Source organism: Protopterus annectens, chromosome 11.part0 (assembly GCF_019279795.1).
Source record: "Protopterus annectens isolate FY-2018-M chromosome 11.part0, PAN1.0, whole genome shotgun sequence".
Lineage (NCBI taxonomy): Eukaryota > Metazoa > Chordata > Ceratodontiformes > Protopteridae > Protopterus > Protopterus annectens.
In genome coordinates, this window is record NC_056745.1 from 138,379,558 (window position 1) to 138,400,173 (window position 20,616).

The 20,616-nt window shown below is 40.7% G+C and overlaps 1 protein-coding gene across 5 annotated transcripts in view; it reads left to right on the plus strand.

Moving 5' to 3' along the window:
* LOC122815212 (voltage-dependent L-type calcium channel subunit alpha-1C-like) overlaps positions 1-20,616 on the plus strand; it is a 2,602,552-nt gene that overhangs the window by 2,214,834 nt on the left and 367,102 nt on the right. For all 5 annotated transcript variants that reach the window (XM_044087523.1, XM_044087521.1, XM_044087522.1 and 2 more), the window contains one exon: positions 7,838-7,972. In XM_044087523.1, coding sequence (XP_043943458.1) covers positions 7,838-7,972 — 135 coding nt within the window. The remainder of the gene's footprint in view (positions 1-7,837; positions 7,973-20,616) is intronic.

The window sequence follows — 20,616 nt, forward strand, 5'->3', positions numbered from 1 at the left end:
CGGAGGGTTCCCTGAGATCCCCCTCTGAGGATGTCTCCTTTTCAGACATCCTAGAGATCCTGAAACAGAGAGGGAATTGGTCCACCCTCAAACCCTCCGAGGACGAGTCGGTTTACCTTGACGCTTTTGGGTCTCAGCCTTCCACCTCCTGGGTGTCTTCTCCTTTCGACCCACTGATGGAAGTAGTGGCCAGAAAGGCATGGGCAGCTCCTGACTCAATGGAACCTACCCCTAGGAGACCCTCTAAATTTATTTCTGCTCTGGAGGACAAACCATTTCTAACCAAAGGTGTCTCTGTAGATGCTATGGTGGTGGCAGCCGCCACTAAGAAGGAATTAGCTGATCCTTCTGTACCTGTTCATCCTCCTAACAAAGAGTCTAGGACCATGGACAGGTACTGCAAGCAGACATTTGCTTCAGCGACCTTTGCCATGCGATCGCTGAACTATTTATGTCATTTCACCCGCCTTCAGAGAGATTTGCTCAAAGAACTGGGTGAAACCATACAGGATCCTTCTGCTGCGGGGTATCAGGACAAGATTAACTCCCAGCTGGCTACCCTGAATTCCATTGCCAACTCCTCCATGCGGCTTATATCCTATGCAGCTGATGGGGCGAGTAGGGCCGCAGGCACAGGTGTTGCGTTGAGACGTCATGCCTGGATGCGACTCTGTAATTTTGCTGATCCCTTCAAGGCGTCCTTCACCAACACCCCCTTTGATGGTTCAGAGTTGTTTGGACCTCAGGTGAAGAATACCCTCACCAGGTGCGAGCAAGATGGTAAGACTCTCTCTGCCATGGGAGTCCACTTTTCCACACCATCTAGACCTTACCCTAAAGGTCAGAAGGGTGGAAAGATGTGGTTCCGCAAACCACAGGGAGTCGCTCCAGTCACACGTGGTGAACTTCCCCTCAGAGGCAGAGGGGGGAATAATAATAGATGTCGCCCCAGGGGCAGAGGGGGTCCACAGAACCAGGGTTCCAGGGAATCCTTCCCTGACCAACCCTTTCAGCATCCCTGAGACACTGCCCGACTGTCCACCTTCGGAGGCAGTCGGGGGAAGATTATCTCTGTACCCGGAAGCCTGGCAATCCCTTTCTCAGGACAATTGGGTACAGTTGATTATATCCGAGGGTTAGAAAATCCCCTTCATCTCCCCTCTGATCCAATCGCCAAGACCCCTCCCAAATGTACCACCCGGACAAAGGGGTCAAGCACAGCTAGAAATAAAAAAGCTGTTAGAAAAAAGAGTCATCCAGGCAGTCCCGGCAGACCAGCTAGGATCCGGAATCTACTCCAGGTTCTTTTTGGTTCCAAAAAAGACAGGAGACTGGAGACCCATTTTGGACCTCAGCAGACTGAACAAGTCTGTGCAGAAGACAAAATTTCAGATGGTAACACTGCAGTCCATTCTACCCTTTTTGGGCAGAGACAACTGGATGTGCTCGATAGACCTCCAGGACGCTTACTATCATATAAAGATACACAGGCGCTCCAGAAGGTTTCGCCGCTTCCGGCTGGGAGCCAGTCATTACCAATTCAGAGCCCTGCCCTTTGGTCTCACCACAGCCCCCCTGGTGTTCACCAAATGCTTGGCAGTGGTCACGGCTCACCAGAGACACAAAGGATTCCAGGTGTTTCCATATTTAGACGACTGGCTCATTACTGCTACCACCAAACAGCATCTTATAATAGCCAGGGATTATACCATTCACATTTGCAACAAACTAGGTATTTCCATAAATTTTGCAAAATCCTCTTTGTCGCCTTGTCAGTCTATAAACTTTATAGGCACCGTACTAAACACCAGAGAAATGTCTGCAACATTACCACCTCAGAGAGTGACAGACATACGCTGGAATGTTCAGCTACTGTTTCAGTCCAACAGAATTCAAGACAAGTTAGTACTGAAAACGTTAGGCCTCATGGCAGCGGCGATCCTTCTCCTTCCTTTAGCTCGCTTCCACATGGGAATTCTCCAGTGGATGCTTTTTTCTCAGTGGTCCTTTCAACAGCTCCCAATGACTCACAACATCTTGATAAACCCATCTTGCAAGAGACACCTCTCCTGGTGGATGGTCTCCCCTCAACTTCTTCAGGGCAGACCCTTTGTTCTCCCCCCTCCAATTGCCACAGTGACAACGGATGCCTCCCTGATCGGGTGGGGGGGGCATTATCAGGGCAGGACTGTCCAGGGCACATGGCAACAATTAGAATGCCACCTGCACATAAATGTCCTAGAGATGAGAGCAGTGCTTTTATCGTTGCAAGCCCTTCAGGACTCTCTTCCCACCGGGACTATAGCAATTCAAACAGACAATATGTCTGTAGTGTGGTACATAAACAAGCAGGGTGGAACAAAGTCCTATCCCCTATGTAGAGAAGCACTCAGACTTTGGCAGTGGGCGATCTCCTCTCAACGGTTTCTGATAGCAACGCACATCCCCGGGAGGTCCAACGTCATTGCGGACAGACTGAGCAGAACAATTCTCATGCCTTACGAGTGGTCTCTAAATCTAGCAGTAGCAGAGAGAATTTTTCAGAAGTGGGGCCAGCCTTGCTGCGACCTTTTCGCAACCCTTCAAAACAGCAAGTGCCTTGACTTCTTCACACTCTTCCCTGTACCAGGCCATCCCCCCAGAGACGCTCTAGTCCATGATTGGCCTCGGGGTCTTCTATATGCATTCCCCCCCCTTCCCGCTGATTCCGCAATTAATTCAGAAAGCAACCGCATTGAGATCCAGAATGATCCTCATTGCCCCTTATTGGCCTCAACAAGTATGGTTTCCGTTCCTGCACCATCATCTACTGGGACAGCCCTGGCATCTGGAACCCCTTCCAGACCTTTTGACCCATCTAACGGGCAAGCTGCACCAGTCTCTTCGTTCCCTCAACCTCACAGCTTGGTTGCTCCACTTCCAACCATAGCCAGGCTTCCCTTCGTTTCTCTTCCTGTCTGTGATATCATTCTTGCTTCCCATAAGTCCAATACTAGGAAGACTTATGCGAGCAAATGGAAGTGTTTTTCATTCTGGGCAGAAGCTAGGTCCTTGGATCCTTTTAATGCTCCAATTCATAAAGTTCTAGATTTTCTGGCGGAGCTTTTTCATTCAGGATCGTCGTCGGCCACTATCAGACTACAACTGGTGGCCATTGCCAATTTTCATGTGGGGCTATCGGAAACAAATATTATGTCCCACAAACTCTGTAAAGCTTTCCTCAAGGGCGTATTTTTGCTCAGACCTCCCATTAAGGATCCTCCTCCACAATGGGATTTAAATTTAGTTCTAACATCATTAATTCTCCCTCCCTTTGAACCTGCAGCTTCTTGCTCATTCAAACTTCTCTCTTGGAAAACTCTGTTTTTGGTGGCTATAACATCTGCCAGAAGGGTATCGGAACTCCAGGCATTGTCTGTCCGTCCCCCTTATTTGGTTTTTCATAAAGACAGGGTAACTCTCAGAACAAATCCTTCCTTTCTACCGAAAGTTTCTTCTGAATCAAATCTGAACCACACTATTGACTTGCCTGTGTTCTTCCCAGATTATTCAAACAGGGCTGAACAGAAATTGCATTCCTTGGATGTTCATCGCCAGCTGCGGTATTACCTAGACAGGACAAAACAATTCAGAAAGTCAGACCAGCTCTTTCTCTCTTATGCTGAAGGAAAGAAAGGACTTCCAATATCAAAGGTAACTCTTTCTAGATGGTTGACATCCATCATTACCTTTGTCTACCAGTTGAGACACAAACAACTCCCGTCTAGACCTAAAGCTCATTCAACTAGGGCACTATCAACATCAACAGCCTTTCAAGCAAGGTTACCGTTAGATGCCATATGTGCAGCAGCTACATGGGCTTCTCAACATACTTTTATTACCCATTATAAGCTTGATATAGCCTCCAGAAATAGAGCTGACTTTGGTTCCACCGTACTCAGGAGTCTGTTCTGTTGAGCCACCCAGAACCAAGGTGCTAGGGACGCTGTCCCATCCAGCAAGAATGAAGGCGAGAATGACAACTTAACATTAAGAAGTTATGTACCTACCATAACGTTCCATGTTAGTTGTCTTCTTATCGCCTTCTTTCTTGCGTCCCTCCCTCCTGCCCCCTAGACTGGACAGACTGGAAGGTCTCTGAGTCCTTCTCTTTCATGTTATACATTCCTTTACGGTTACCCCGTATCTTTAGTGTTACCAGCAGGGAGACCGTATTTGGTAATAATAATAATAATAATAATAATAATAATAAATATATACTATGTGTTAGCTGCCAACAAGATCTGGGGAGTTAGTGCATGGTATTGTGGGATATAGGGCTGCCTCGAGCCAGTAAAAATAGCTCTCGAGCTATCCAGCAAGAAAGAAGGCGAGAAGAAGACAACTAACATGGAACGTTATGGTAGGTACATAACTTCTTATTCATTTACATTGAAAGCTGTTTAGTGAGGACCTAGTAGAATTACACAAAGATTACAAAACAAGTTGTTAAAGTGGTACTGAAATAACAGCATCATTGCTACCATGGAACTCAGAAACATATAATTTATTATCAAAAATCATATGCCACAGGTGTGGGCACCATTGTTAAAATAGTCGGTATTTTTCTTCATAGGTTTTGCATCATATGCATAATGTTTTGCTTTAATAAATATTGAGAGCTTCAAAGGCTGTCATATCCTCTAATAATATGCCACAATCAGTATCTCAGTATCTTCAGTTCCTAATCTGCAGTTGTATAAAGTTTCAGGATGATGTCATTGTCTGTCAATTCTCAGTAACAGATTATGCATCTCATCAAATAAAGGTGAAAGCAGTAACTTTTTCATGTTCAGCTCAACTGTGATTTGTAGGTTCATAGATTCATAGGTTGGTACTAGGCTGTTGGCTAGGGCTATACAGCTTATACAAGCCTAGTCATAACAATTCCCTGGCTATTTCTTCCCAGAATATTTACTTCCCTGGTCCCCTGTCTAGCAGGGCGACTGACGTGATCCCCGAGGTGAATTTCCTATCTCCCATCCAATCGTCAAGGTTCCTTTTGAAGAGGGCCAAAGAAGCGCTCAGCTTGACATGTATGGGCAGTCTATTCCAGAGTATGGGGAGTCTCTGGGTCAGGAACCTATCCCTCCAGCATGTTTTGTTCATTGTGATGACCAGGTTTAGATCCCTGGAGTGTGTGGCTCTGAGGGATTGTGATTTCTTTAAGTGTAGCATGTCCAACAGCTCGGGGTTTGACATGGCCTTGTATGTTAAGCAGAGATCGCCTCTGATTTGGCGATATGTGACAGAGTATAGCTGGAGTTTTTTAGATGGTCAGCATAGGGCATCTGCTTTAGGCTTGTGATTCTTTTAGTGAGGTATTTCTGTGGCCTTTCCAGTTGTTGCAGATATCTTGTGAGGTACATACCACACGGGGCGTTGTACTCTGTAATGGGTCTAATGAGGGATGAGAACAGTGGGACCATGACCTCCTTTTTTCCTGGATGAAAAGCCCTTAGTGATGAGGTGTGCCACATAGAAGGATTTCCTGACTTTTGTTGCGATGTGGTTATCAAAGGTGAGACCATTGTCCACCTGTGTCCCTTTGTCCCTTATCACACTTTTGGTGTTTAGTGTACTGCCACTTATATGGTAATTCATGGGTACATGTTTTTTCCCAAAGGGGATAACTATACATTTCTTGGCATTGAGCTTGAGCCCATGGCTCTGGCACCAAGCATCTGTTTCTGTAAGGCCCTTTTGTAGAATATCCACATCATTTGGAGATTCAATAATAGCTCCCAGTTTGCAGTCATCTGCGAACTTTGCTAGCCAGAGTCCCTTAGTTCTGGCCTGTACTTCAGAGAAGTAGATGCCAAACAAGAGCGGCCCCAGGACTGAACCCTGAGGTACTCCACTTGTCACTTGTTTGGAGCTGGATTTTGAGTCGGCTACTTTTACAGTGTGGGTTCTGTCAGTAAGCCAATTGGCAACCCATCGAGTGACATAGGAATTAATGCCCAGCTTAGTAGGTTTATCTATGATTCCAGAGTGGGGAATGGTGTCGAAGACCTTGATGAGGTCCAGATAGGCTGTGTGGACTGCCTTGCCCTCGCCCACGGCTCTGGAGACTGATTCTAAGAAGTCATTCGGGTTGAGGAGACAAGATCAGCCATTTACGAAACCAAACTGGGTGGGATCCGGTATTTGAAGGTTGCCAATGTCTTTGTTTATAAGTTCCATGATAATGCATTCCATGGCTTTGCAGATCAGGCTCGTCATACTGATAAGACAATAGTTCCCGGGATCCAAGGTGGATCCCCCCTTGTGGAGTGGGATAACTGTAGCTGTGCACCACTCATTGGGCATGATGCCTGAGGTGAGGCTATGACTAAACATGACACTTGGGTGAGATGTCAGTTCATTTTGTAGTTCATGTAGTACATAGCCCGGGATGTAGTCTGGTCCCATGGATGCTGCATTCTTAGCTTTGGAGAGTGCGTTTTTTTACCTGTGTGGCCCTGATTACTGGAATTTGGCAATCTTTTGGTATTGAGATGGGCCCTTTAGGGGGTAAGAGGGGGGTGAAGTTGGCACTGAATCAATCTGCCAGGATATTGGCAATATACTTGGGATCAGTATATTTAATTCCATTCTGTTGTAGCTCAGAGCAGATCTGAGCATTGCCATTTAGATTCTTGACATAACTACAGAATGCCTTGTGGTTGTCCTTGGAATCTTTGGCAATTTTATTTTCGTAACTTGCTTTGGAGGATTTTATGAGGGATCTCAGCTTCTTACTGAGGCTGGTAAGGGAGTATTTTGCATCCTGGGATTTTCCTCTTTTCTGTAACAGTTTCTTCCTTCTGTTGTATAGTTTGTTTATGGCAGGGACCACAAGATTGGCTTCCTTTTTTTGGAGTAGAGCATCTTGGTTCTATTTGGAATGACACGATTCATGCACGAGTGGATGTGCTCGTACTGTGCCTTAGTATAGGATTCAGCAGTCGAACTTTCAATTCTCGTCTGCATGAGTGTCATGAAGTTTGCCACTTCTGACTTGAGTAGCATGAAGTTAGCTTTGGAGAAGTTTGTTATGGAGGTTTCCCTACTGGGGGGTGGGGGTGGGGGATGTGGACATCATGGGTGATTAGCTTATGGTCAGACCTGACCTACGAGGGGGTGACCACTGGTGTGGAGCTGACTGACGAGGGGGTGACCACTGGTGTGGAACATCGATCTTCCATGTTGGCAATGACCAGGTCTAGGATATTTGAGCTCCTGGTGGGACTATGGATTAGTTGATCCAGGCCATTGGAATTTATGAATTCCAAGAACCGTTGGGCAAAGGTGTTGGTACCCGAGTAGTTTTCCCAGTTAATGGCAGGGCAGTTGAAATCACCCAGTATTAGGGTGTTTGGTTGTATCTTAATATTTTCCTGTATGTTTACTATACTACTTGTACTAGAGTAATACTGATTATTTTCTATCATTCCTGTGTGAGTAGTTTTTTAATCTTTTTTTTAACAGTCATAAGGATCACTGATTTTATTGTTGGGAATGTATACAACACTAAATTTCAACTATATGCAAATACTTATTTCTTGTAAATAAGAATTTATTTTCTATATATCAGTAATCATTTTTACAAACATGCTTAAGTACATAAAATTGATGAGACGATGTGTATTGCATTGTTTATACATGTTTTAAACTGAACTGCTTACAGCATGTGCTACATTTGTCTTGGTTTATCACTGGGATTGTGATATTTAATCAATGTTGTGCCAGATTCATTGAATCAATTATTCATTCCACTATAGTAAATTAAGCTATGACGGACTTGTCTTTTTAGGCTGGCCTGCGGACTTTGCATGACATTGGGCCAGAAATCCGTCGTGCAATATCTGGAGAACTGACTGCTGAGGAGGAACTGGACAAGGCTATGAAAGAGAATACATCAGCAGCTTCAGAAGATGATATCTTTAGAGTGAGTATATTAACAAAAAAATAATAATAATCAGTATTTCATACGCTTGACAGGACTTTGATTTTTTTACCTGATTCTTAAAAGGCACAATTATTGTCTGCTAGATAGCATGTTATCTTGCTGTAATGGATATAACGAAGGACTTATGAAATGTGTTAGAACAAGCAGTATTGTAGAATTCCCTTTCATCTTACTGCATCATGCCACACCAACTGATAGAAGAACACTCAAATCATAAAACTCCCATTGCACAGGCCTTTTAGCTTAATGAAATAAGATCTAACTAATGTATGTCTTGTCCATTTTAAATAACAAATCATTCCTCCTTGTCATGCTGCACATTCTGGGTCCACCTTGGTACTTAGCTCTCTCTTGCAGCTCCATATGTAGCACTCTTGTCTATTCATATACTGTGCCATTAGATGGTACATTCCTGTAGGGTAAAATGTTCAGTTGTGATGTACATGCTTTTAGATTATGCTTAAACCACTTCAATCCTGTTCTTACTTCCTGAAACTCTGCTTCATTGACCTGTTTATGCTGCTGTTGTGGTTCCCATGAAGTTTACTTTAAATTATGTAGTAAAGATTAAAATATTTGTCTTTCTGTATGATATACAACACTATGACTCTTAAATGTTACCCTGTGAGGTTAAACTTGCATTCTTTTGAGTCATTTACTACTTTACAGTGGTGGCTATTACTTTAACCAAAGTATTTCTAGGCTTCAGGCTCTATGGTCATTAAAGTCCTTTTTGGTGATCAGTAAATGGAGAATATCCTTTAAAACCAATCCAAAATTCCTCCATTTTTTTCCCTTTTTGCATTTATGGTAAATTATTATGTCAGTCTTCCAGCTCACTTTTCTGCTAAATCTTCAGTAAACAGGCTTGATATATGTATGACAAACAAGTATTACCAATGCTATACTAAATAATTTAGAAAAAAAAAAAAAAACAGTTCCTGTGTTTTTTTTTTCACTTAAGGCAGACATTACAAGCCTCTTACAAAAAAGTTGCCTTCCAGGTTGAGTAACTCCATTTATAAACATTATTATTTAGCAACTAAATTCAACGTCCACTGTAGCACAGCAGTTTCATCTTTTGCTGTTTTCTTTAGGGAAACTGCTGCCCAGGATGTCTACCTGTTACAGTTTGGATGAGTGCAATTACTTTTAATCTAACGTTACAGCCTGGATATTCAGTCCAGAGGCAGAGAAAGATTTCTTCTTGTCTGTCCCACTTTCTACCACCTCCCATTTGAGTAAACCATTTGGTACACTTCTGCAGTACACCACACAAATGATCCATAGCCTACAGAGGATAGGAAAATGTTATGTCAGTAATTGTAAATGTAGGGACTCAAGGGCAATGATCACCATGGCATTGACCCTACCTCTGTTCATCCCTAAGTTAATAGACCTTTGACTTTAATGTCTGATGGGAGGTATCCTACATATCTTAGCCTCTTCTTCCCACTTTTATGTTGGAAAGAAAGGAGGTAGGGGGCACATCCCTCAAGATTGCAGGCAGAATAACAATACCCTATAGTGAGTCGGTCCCTGTCCCAACACACTGTACTTTAAGATAGATGTTCAGACTAAAAAATGGGGAAAGAAATTATTTTTCTAAAACTCATAAACATTTATTTACTATTGTCAGACTGCTTAATGATTTAGCTATGTGAAAGAAAAAAACATTAAAACATTAAAAAGATTTTAATGGATTCTGCAGAGAAATTGGAATGCTAAGAGATATTCTAAGTTACTGACCTGATAGTTAACATAATGTAGATGCATAAATGGCAAAGGCTAGTAAAAGAGAAGCACCCAGCATCTTCACAGAAACAGTATACAAAAAAAAAAAAATGCTAAATAAAGAAATTCAGTATTCAGCCTAAGTTACAACAGAATAGATAGCTGATTATACCTAGATATCATTAGTATCTGAGGAACTGTGGAAAAGAATGAAAAAATAATAATAAAAGAAAATAAGTAAATTATATGTTATCTCTTTAAAGTAAAGTTAGTGGCATCTTAATATTGTCAGTACATAATGAAGTCTTTAAATGCATGAGATGAGTGTCAGTGCATGCCCCTAGTAAGTCCAGTAAATTTCAGCTTAGCCAGATTTGCAGGGGGAAAAAAGCCTCAGGCAGCCCACAGGTACAGACTACAAGACTGTCAACTACAAATGAACTGCAGTTGAATTTAAAATACACTTTTTAAATTTGTTTATTAATAGAATAACAGATGATTATGAACAGCCAACTGCCCCTTCACAACTTCCACAGCTTCCTACCATTTCCTTCCAAGACATAGTTCAAATCATCTTCTCAAACACAAGTCACCCAGCAGTTACACTCAGTAGTATTGCACTTCATAGTTTTAGTACCTTAATTGTTCTTTGGCTCATAACTGCTTCAAAAGCCACCAGTTTGTTTTTGGGGAAAAACTTATCACCAAGTGGCCCCGTCTCTAAGTCACTTGAATCCTTACTTATTGATCACTATAATTCTTCCTCTGTTCAAGTTCAAGCAGTCCCAAGCAGACCACAGGAACAGGCTAAGGGATAATTTTGAGGAATAAATGTTGCTGGAGTGCTGCTGATTTTAAAATGTGAATTTTTACATGCAAAAAGAATAGTAACTGTTTGTGATCATCTGATCATCTCTTCAGTATCTGACATAGTCCTCTGCTACTTTCTACAAGCAGCAAACAGCTGAATTTATCCTGTTCAGGCTTAAGGTTCCAAATAGCTACTCATACAGACATCAGAGATCACAGTGCCTTTTGTGGTTTACTTATGTAATAAACGTAACTTGTGAATTTTACTAGGAAAAGGTGACCCATGTAAAACAAACATCTGTCATTGCTGAATGCTGAATTGCATTGATAGTGGGTTGATGAGGCAAACACCTTGCCCGTTATACCATGTCCCAACCTAAAGATCTCAGACCACCTGCCAGTAATGCAGACAGATGGGGCCTTGGTTTAATATCACATCCAAAGGATGACATGCTCAGGAGTGCTACAACCCCCCTTTCCTTCTTAAAGTACACTGCAGTCTGTCTAAATGGTGTAGGAGTAGAACCCACAGCCTTCTGCACCAAAGGCAAGTATGCTACCTGTTGTGCAATGGTTGTATGAGTTTTGTGCATATTTAGATTCCCACATGTATCTGTTTGATACTGAAAAGAGTAATGAAAACAGTTATTTCTTTTCTTGTGCTTGAAATACTAACAATGACATACTGAATTATTTTTTTATTTATATAATTTCTATACATATTACCTACACATCAGGCAGTATAGTTATGGGAAAAGAAAAATAAATAAATGAAGCTCCTACAACTTTTGAACTTGACATACCAGCATGTGCGTGGTTCAGTTTATGGACTGAGCTGTTAGGTGTATGCGGCCTCATAATTCTTTTTTATTGTACTCTCTCTCCTTCCAGCCTACCATATTGCTATTGTCTATTACCATTGATTTGGAAGAGGTCCAGCTATTGGTTAGATGAATATGCTCAAAATGTTAAAATGTCTATTTCTCTAGTTTCGTGGCTTTTTTGAGACTATTATCATTGCAAATCAACATGTGGCATTGACATATGTTTACTTTTTATCATTATTTTTTTTGAGAAATTCACCAAATATTTACAATGTGGTCATTTTGTTGTATTTTAAGCCTGTATTTTTAGCTGTTAGTGAATTCATGCACTGTGGCACTGTCATTGCATAACTGCTGAGGAAGCAGAATGCAACTGTAAAAATGATTTTTTGGGATTGCATTGTACAATGACCGTGCTACATACAATGATGTGGTTCCCTAAGCTGAGCATTCCGAAAAATTTGGTCTAAATTTATTGATAATGGCATAACATAAGCATGCATTCTGGATGAAGAATATGTTCTTATAACTCTGCTATTTTTAATATTGTGAACCACAGTTTTCAGTTCTATCTGTGGGACCCCTCCTTGTGAATTACTGCACTGTAATTTTACACAGCAAGTGTGGAGTCCTCAAATAGCAACTGTGCATGACCTTTTTTTAATGGATTTGCATAATGAGAGTGTTGCATTTTATCACATGATATCATAATCTGATTATATTTAAAATTCTGGAAAGCAATACTTATAGGTGCCAAATTTCCCAAGTTATATTTTGTTTCACAAGCACTTATTTCTAGCTGACATAAGTCATGATGAGGTATATGCAATACAGATATCATTACATGCATGCCCGGAGGCTAAATTTTAGTCACCTTTTAGACGGTTGCCGCATATTTCCCTGCAGCTTAAGATTAAGTGAACAACGCACAGTCCATCTTGCCTTTTTACTTACTCCCAGATGAATGCCAGTCACTGTGTTTACTTGTTTACAAATACTGACAAACATTACATTTTGCAACCTGACATATTTAGCAAGCAGTCTGTACTACCACTGAGGAATAATCTAAATTTATTTATTTGTTATGTTTCTTTAATGGAGTAGAACACAGATCAACAAGTGACTATTTACAGGCAAAGCTGGGGTGATAAAAGACAGTCACGAATGAATGAATAATTCCAATTATACATAGCTACAGTTGTCTCAGGTGAAGTTTTACATGAAAACAATGGTGTATGCAGTGCGAATTAAATAAAGAAAATAAAAAGCAAGCATACAGTATGAATTCTTATAAAAACTGTATTAAATATAGCAAGTTTACAATATATGCTTTATACCCAAAAAGGGTTTTTAATATGAAACAGAGTAAAGAGAAAGAACGCAGGTACTACCAGATGGGTTAGAGCTGTTTTAATTATAGAAAGGTGGTAGAGTTAGGTGATACGACTTTTGTCTAGGCAAGAGTATTTACCTTTATGGGTAAAACTGGTTTTAAGGTATTTTCTAAGGTTTGATAGACTGTAGTTTTTTTTTAGTCAATGAGGGGTGGGAATTGCCAGAGAGAGGTGGCTAGAATGGAGAATTCATGTCTGGTGAATTGGAGGGAAAATCGTGGTGTAGCCAGGATGGGAGCTGACTGAGAGTAATTACGTTGGTTCTGTGCTGAAATGTTTACATGTAGCTTTGCAGTGAGAGGTGTAAAAGATAGTACCTGTAGCAGTTTAAGTGCCTAAGAGAAGATCTGATCTCTGTTTGATGAGGAGCCACCTGGCTTTGTCATGTGATAGGCAGCGGTGCTCATAAAGAGGGGAATTTAGAAAGAATTGGCATAAGGAATTAAAATAAAAGTAGTTTGGAGTGTACTGATGTTTTGTTTGGAGGCTGAGACTGTTCGTGGAAGGCCATATTCGAGCTCAGATAGAAAGACTCCTTTACCCATAGGTGCTCTGGCAGCTGAGAAGAGGAATGGAGAGATTTATTTTGTCCCAGAACAGCATGAAGTTGATTCTTTAGTGTTTTACTTTCATTTGGTATTTAATGTAACTAGAGACGGAGATACTTGCTGAAGTTGTTGATATCAGGAATGACTTGGTTATTAGGACTTTTGGCTGCTCTGTGGGATATTCCAAGAAACATGTTTTTGTTTTTTGAGGGGTTCAGGAGTAGTTTGTGTTGTAATAATAATGTGGGTGTGGCTGGATCAGTATATGGCCATGTCATCAGCACAGAGAATGAAAGGAAGATGGGGATGATCAAGAGGTAGTTTGTTAATGAAGATGGAGAAAAGTAGTGGAGTTAAAATGGAACCTTAGGGTACACCTTTGAGACATTGTGCAGTGCCAGATAGGGAGGGGCCTGTTTCTAATTTGAAGTGTTTATTATTTAAGAAATGTATGGACCACAGTAGTGAGTCTGAGCTAATTTCAACGTTAGTAAGGGAGTTTAGGGGAAGGGGTGGTTGCTATATCAAAGGCTTTAGCCAAGTCAGTAATGAAGGCACCTATAAGGTTAATTTTGTAAGTGTTTAATAAAATGTCATCAGTAAGGGTCCAGCACATAGTCATGGTGCCTCTACCTGGCCAAAAATATATTTAATACATTGAATTAATAAATTATGTTTTAATAAATACATCTGAAGTATGGTAAATAAATGTTTTCAGTTCCAGTTCACTGTCTTATACATGTTTTGACTACAAATTTTCCACTTACTATTTCAATCCACTTCCAGTACAGATCATCCCTAAGCAAAGGCATCTGCTTGTACAAATATGTGTTACAACATGTATGAAAACCACCTTGATATGCGCAGTGCCTTTGAAAAATGCATATTTGTCTTAAGTGTAAAGTCTGAGAAATACATGTTTGTCTTAAGTTTCTTTGACATAAAATATGTGCAACAAGTCACATGACTTTTTAACTTTTATAACAATTTTTATATTATGTATTTATATGTGTATTCATGTAACAATATTTTAGAAATTTTATGATAGAAACCGTTTTAAACATAATTTTAGTAGGATTAATTGCAAAAATCTAACCAAACATTTTCTTCAGTTTCAACCCATTATTGCAGTTTCACTGCCCTTAATTTAAGCACAGGGGCAATTGAAATGTGGTCATTGAGTCCAGGAAATTTGTTTGCTTGGAGGGTGATCTGCCACCATAACTCTTTATATTCTATGGTTTCTTCCCATAGACCACCCCCTTCCATCCATTTTTACCTGCTCAATGACAAAAAACTTGTAATAGGCTTCACTGCATTTGTGTTTGTGCTTAAATAGGCCATTAGTGTCTTTGTGAATCTGGATTTCATACATATGTTCGTATATTCTTCTTCTAAGTTTATGCTCCGTCTTGCCAATATAAAATGCTTAACAAACCTGACATTTACCTAGATAGATCAAGCCACTAGAATCACAGTTACTGTATTCCTTACTCATAATAATTATGTTCCTACTTTCCAAGAATATACTTTCAATATTTATTATATGACTACATTGGAAACAGTGGTCACACTTAAAAGTTCCTTTCCTTTTCTTTGTTGCACTATTCTGTCTCATTTCTTTTCTAATAAATTTTTCAAACTCAATGAATTTCTAAAAACCACTTTTAATTCTCTCTTAGGTATCTTTTCAAGATCTGTAAGTGCAGCGAATCTATTCCACTCAGTGTTTAATATAGACCTGACCAAGCTGGAGCTTCTGTTATACTCTATTACTAAGGCATTTCCATATGTGTCCTGTTTAACTTGGTACCCATTCTGTTGGTTGTCAAGGCTAATACCCAAAATAGGCCTGAATTTGTCCTGCATTCTTTCACATACTTCTTTTTCTACCTGATGTATCAACCAAGTTGGATATTCCCTAGCTGTAAAGAACTGCCTTAGTAAACCCATTTCTTTGAAAAACTCTTCATTATTCGAAGTCATCCTGTTTGATCTTATGTACTGCCCTTTGACAATATTTTTCTTGTAATTAGTGGGGTGTGAGCTATTGTAGTGTAAATATGAGTCTGAATATGTACTCTTTCTAAATATCTTGGAATTGAATTAATTATTCTCTTTATATATCTCAATGTGCAGGTATTGTAGTTTCTCTTAACTAATACCATATGTAAATTCTAAAAAATCAGTGGTATTGTTTAAAAATGCAATAAAATCATTAATAATTTCCATAGGCCCAGTCCATAAAAATACATGTCATCTAAAAATCTTTTATATAAAATCCAGTTATCACTATATATGGAATTTAGTACTACTTTCTCTTCCCACTTTGCTAGTACTAGGTTTGCATATGTGGGGGCACACACTGTCCCCACTGCCACACATTTTGTCTGGTGAAACAATTCTCCTTTAAAATAGATAAAGTTGTACTTAAAACTAGGTCAATTAATTGCATAACAGTGCATTCATCATATGTAAATGAGCCATCCTCATATATAATTTCTTCTAACAGTAGGAGACCTTCTTGATGGGGAATGCATGAAAACAGGTCAACAACATCTATTGTGAGAAAGGAAATATTTCACAAAACAATTCCTTTGTAAGGCATCTTAGGAAATCCCAAGAATCCCTCAAAATGTTTTTCCTTTTCACCCACAATGGTTTTAATTTACTATCCACATACTTAGCTAGCGGTAAAGTCTTCGATCCCTCAGCTGACACAATGGGTCTAAGTGGTGGATCACTCCCATTTTTGTGTATTTTAGGGATCCCAAATATTGTGGGGATTCTTGGTTTCTCTACTTTCAGGAATTTTAAAGTTTTTGCATCTGTCAGCCCTTCTAATAAAAGATCTTCTAGTCCCATGTCAATTCTCCTGTAGGCAATATTAATTTTGTTTCTAGACACCACTGAATATCTTGAAGAGTCTCTTAGGATGTCATTCATTTTCCCTTTGTAGGTTAAACAGTTCATTAAAACTATACCACCCCCCTTGTCGGGTTTCATTACCCTTAAGTTATTGTCTTGCCTCAATTAATTTAAAATGTTTCTCTCTTTTTCATGTAAGTTAGCTTTGCATCTTACTGTATGGAATGTTTGGTTAGATTTGTGCAATATGTACATGACTTTTTAACTTTTATAACAATTTTTATATTATGCATTTATATGTGTATTCATATAATAATATTTTAGAAATTTTATGATGGAAACCGTTTTAAACATAATTTTAGTAAGATTATATTTATTTGTACATAGATGTTGATGCCAAGTCACAATGTAAATTTGTATTCAGAGTTCAATGTTAACAAATGGACACTAGAGGGAGCTTTAAGATCATTTTCTGTACTTTAAATGCAATTGTTTTAAACAAGTTTTAAAAGTTTTAAAGTACATTATTTTACTTGATTTTATATTAATTTATGAAGGATTTAACATAAAATATTAATTTTTAGATAGAAGTACTTAGGTAACATGGTTTTTAACAAGTAAAATGGTGGTACATGTACTTCTCATTCAGAGAAGGTTGTATATGCACAGTCACTTTAAATTTATTGTATTCTGTATTAATTGCCAGTTAACATTTTTATTTCATTGGGTAATTGATTCAATTCACCCAGCAGAGGGAGTATAAAAGGAATGGTTCATAAGTCTATCCGCATCTGATGAAGTAACTTGCAAACAAAAACGTATTGGATAGGAGACGTTAATGCCTGGAGTGTATGTGTTTTTTGTTGATTTTCATTAAAGCTGTGTTTTCAAAGAAAACTGCTGGTATTCGATCCTTGGTGGTACCTGTGGATTCTGTTTGAAGTGAATGTTGGTGCCTTGGTGAATATTTTACTTTATTGTGGATTATGCCATATAACATTCTGCATAAACCAGTAAGTTAGAGGAAAATAAATATTTAAAATAATGATAATTAAAAAAAAAAAAAAAAACAGAACTATATTTGGATTTATGTCAAATTTGTTATAAAGATGGTCCTTTAAGGATGTCCAGAAGAAGGTTCGTATGCCCAAACTAGTGAAGGTTGCTGTCTCAACAGCACTGATGTTAGGCAGCAGTTACCTCCTGATGATCTTAAGAGGCAAAGCAGATGACTGGGGTTCAGGAGATCTTGCAAATAAGACACAGATTGTGCAGAGCATAAAAAGTCAGAGCCCTCAAGAATTGTGTTACAAGTGCAACAATTCACTTAAACCAATCTAGACTGTATGATTTTGGGAAAACTTACAGCAGTTATCCCTAAAGAGTTTATTTCCCTTCGGAGAAATCTGTGAGCATTCCCATTTTATCTCTTGTAGATATTGACTACACTTTGTCAGAGAGCATTATTAAAGTCACCCAAGGAGCTGCTTTACTCTAATGCAACCTGTAAACTGATCTCCACTCCATTCCCGGGCCAGTAAATGTCTGGTTTTCAAACTGAAGTCTGCAAACTTTCACTACTTCCACTGAACATTATAGAATGAAAAAAAAATAAAAACAAAAAGGTAAAGGAGCCCTTTGTAATAATCTGAGGAAAAAGAAGACTTTCACATGGGCAGACTGAATCCCCGCTCATTTCCTAACTGTGACATTGAGCACAGTTTGTCACAATCCTCTACTCCCCTTTACCAAAAGGTGGTACATTTGCTGAAACAGTGGATTGCACTTTGGATGGACTATACAGAAGATGACTTCCTCAGAGAAAAGACATTTGAATATGTTGTGTTTGCCAGCATCAAAGTGAACTATCCCTTCTCTATTTTAGACATTACACAATGTCTTGAAGGTCATCTGCCAGCTCTGTGACTCCCATCTACGAGCCTCCAAATTTATATACCAATGTTATTGAGCCCCATCAGACAGATTGGCAAACAGACAAAATCTTCATAACAGCCAAGAAACAGATCATCCTGCTGTCTTCCAACTGGTCAGCATAGTATAGGAAGACTACTACTTTAGTCACTCCCTTCCTTTTGCCAAGTAATCAAGGTTGCTGGACAAGTACTAGAAAAAAGATATACCACCAAAATATAGTTAAAAGAGGACTAAACTACATCATGTTAAGTTGTCAATCTCGCCTTCATTCTTGCTGGATGGGTTCAGAGCCGATCCTCGGCTCCGACTCGGCACTTGCTAAGCTCGAGAGCTAATTTTACCAGCTCGAGGCAACCCTATATCCCATGATGCAAGGCAGAGATTACTCAGATCTCGTTTGCCGCTTCGCTAACGAGGTGCCTTCTTTTACCAGCTCTAGGTAAGTGAACTTTTTAGAGACTTTTTGTCTACCCCCTTTAACTTTATATATATAAATATTATATTTTGTTAATTACCGACTCACTTTAACCCTATTCCTGTCAGTGTTCCCTTCTTTTTGAGTAAATATACCCTTACCCCTAGTTAGGCCTTAGGCCTTCCCCTCCCTAAATTTTTCCTGTCAGGGATTTTTTGTGTGTGACTGTTTGTTATCCCTGTTTAATTTAATTTAATTTAATTTAATTTGTTGGACTGAGTGTTTTTGTGTGTGAGTGTGTTACTGGTGTTTCATCGACACAGTTATGTCGAAGGACACTAAGGTCTCAGGCTTCAAGAAGTGTGACTCGTGCTGTCAGAAGATGTCTCTGACAGACGGTCACACTTCTTGTGTTTATTGCCCGGGACCTTCGCACCTGCAGGACTCTTGTGCTATCTGTCATGCTTTCAGCCCAAGAGTCCTGCAGGAATGAAAAAATAAGCTCATATTAAGGGGCTTATTAAAGCCCGAGAGCTCCCCGACTAAGTCGGCGCCGGGGAAGCCCTCAAAACCTGTTAAGCCTTCGGCTCAGGCTTCCAAGCCGTCGGCTTTAGGTTCTTCCTCACCAGACTCGAGATCGGCTCCGGCCGGAGCTGATCTTTCCATACCAGTCTCAGTATCAGCTCCATCCAGCGCCGATACTGTCAAGTCCAGACACTCAGTGTCGGCTCCGGCTGGAGCCGACGTATCTTTGGCTCCGATGGCTCCATTGATCTCAAAAAAGAGATCTCGATCCCCTTCTGTGGAATCTATTCATTCGGCTCTGAGATCACCTTTGCTCTCAGAACGGAGCCATCGGAGCCGATCTTCTCGGTCATCCAGGCTATCTGATTACGACCTTGAGAGAGTGGTGAGTAGACTATTAAAGTCTCAGGCATTGGCCCAAATACTCCATAGCCCATCTCAACAGACGGTAGCTATATCACACCCACCGAACATTCCTCCTTCGACTCTCTTACAGAGCTCGGAGCCGGAGCTCCTCGGAACCAGTACCGTTGTGACTTCGGAGCCGATACCACCCCTTTCGGCTCCATCGTCCTCGGCTCCGATTTCCTCCTTGAGACCTTCATTGGAGGGATCCGGGCATCTAGTCTCTCTCGTCGGCTCCTTGTCCGACCCCGTTCTCCCTCTCGGAGCTTCAGTGTTGGTGAGCTCGGCCCCGACATCTGCCTCGGAGCTTTCCCTCTCGGTGAGGCCTGGAGTTCCTATCTCTTCGGAGCAGGAACTTTCTGGTCTTTCTGACGGGGGAGCCTTTGAGGTGATGAGGAGTGTACTAGCCCCTGGGCTTAGTCAACGGACAGTTCCATCAGCTCCTCCCACTACAGTGCCTGCTGACGTCTCTTCCCACTCTCTTGCTCCCGGACCCAGAGATCCAACGCCTCAGGTTTCCCCATTGGGAATATCTTCCTCTTCCGAGGCTTCTCCTGATCCGTCAGGAGAACCCCCCCCCCCCGTAAGAGGACATGTAAGAGGAAACATTTAGACTCCCCTGAGTCTACTACATCAGATACTGACTTGGATGAGTCGGAGGGATGCCCAAGGTCCTCCTCTGAGGATGTCTCATTTTCAGACATCCTTGAAATCCTTAAACAGAGGGGGAACTGGCCCTCACTTAATCCCTCTGAGGACGAGTCAGTATACCTGGAGGCGTTCGGATCTCAACCCTCCACCTCCTGGGTGTCTCCGCCTTTCGACCCTCCCATGGAGGTAGTGGCTCGGAAGGCGTGGATGGCTCCAGATTCGGTGGAACCTATCCCCAGGAGACCTTCAAAATTTATTACTGCCCCACAAGATAGACAATATTTAACAAAGGGTGTCCCAGTTGATGCCATGGTGATGGCTGCTGCCACCAAGAAGGAATTAGCTGATCCTTCAGTACCTGTCCATCCTCCTAATAAGGGTTCTAGGAAATGCCACTTCACCCGCCTTCAAAGAGATGTTCTTAAAGAGTTGGGAGAAGTTTTACAGGATCCGTCAGCTGCTGGGTCTCAGGGTAAGATTAGCTCACAGCTAGGAATCTTTAACTCCATTGCTA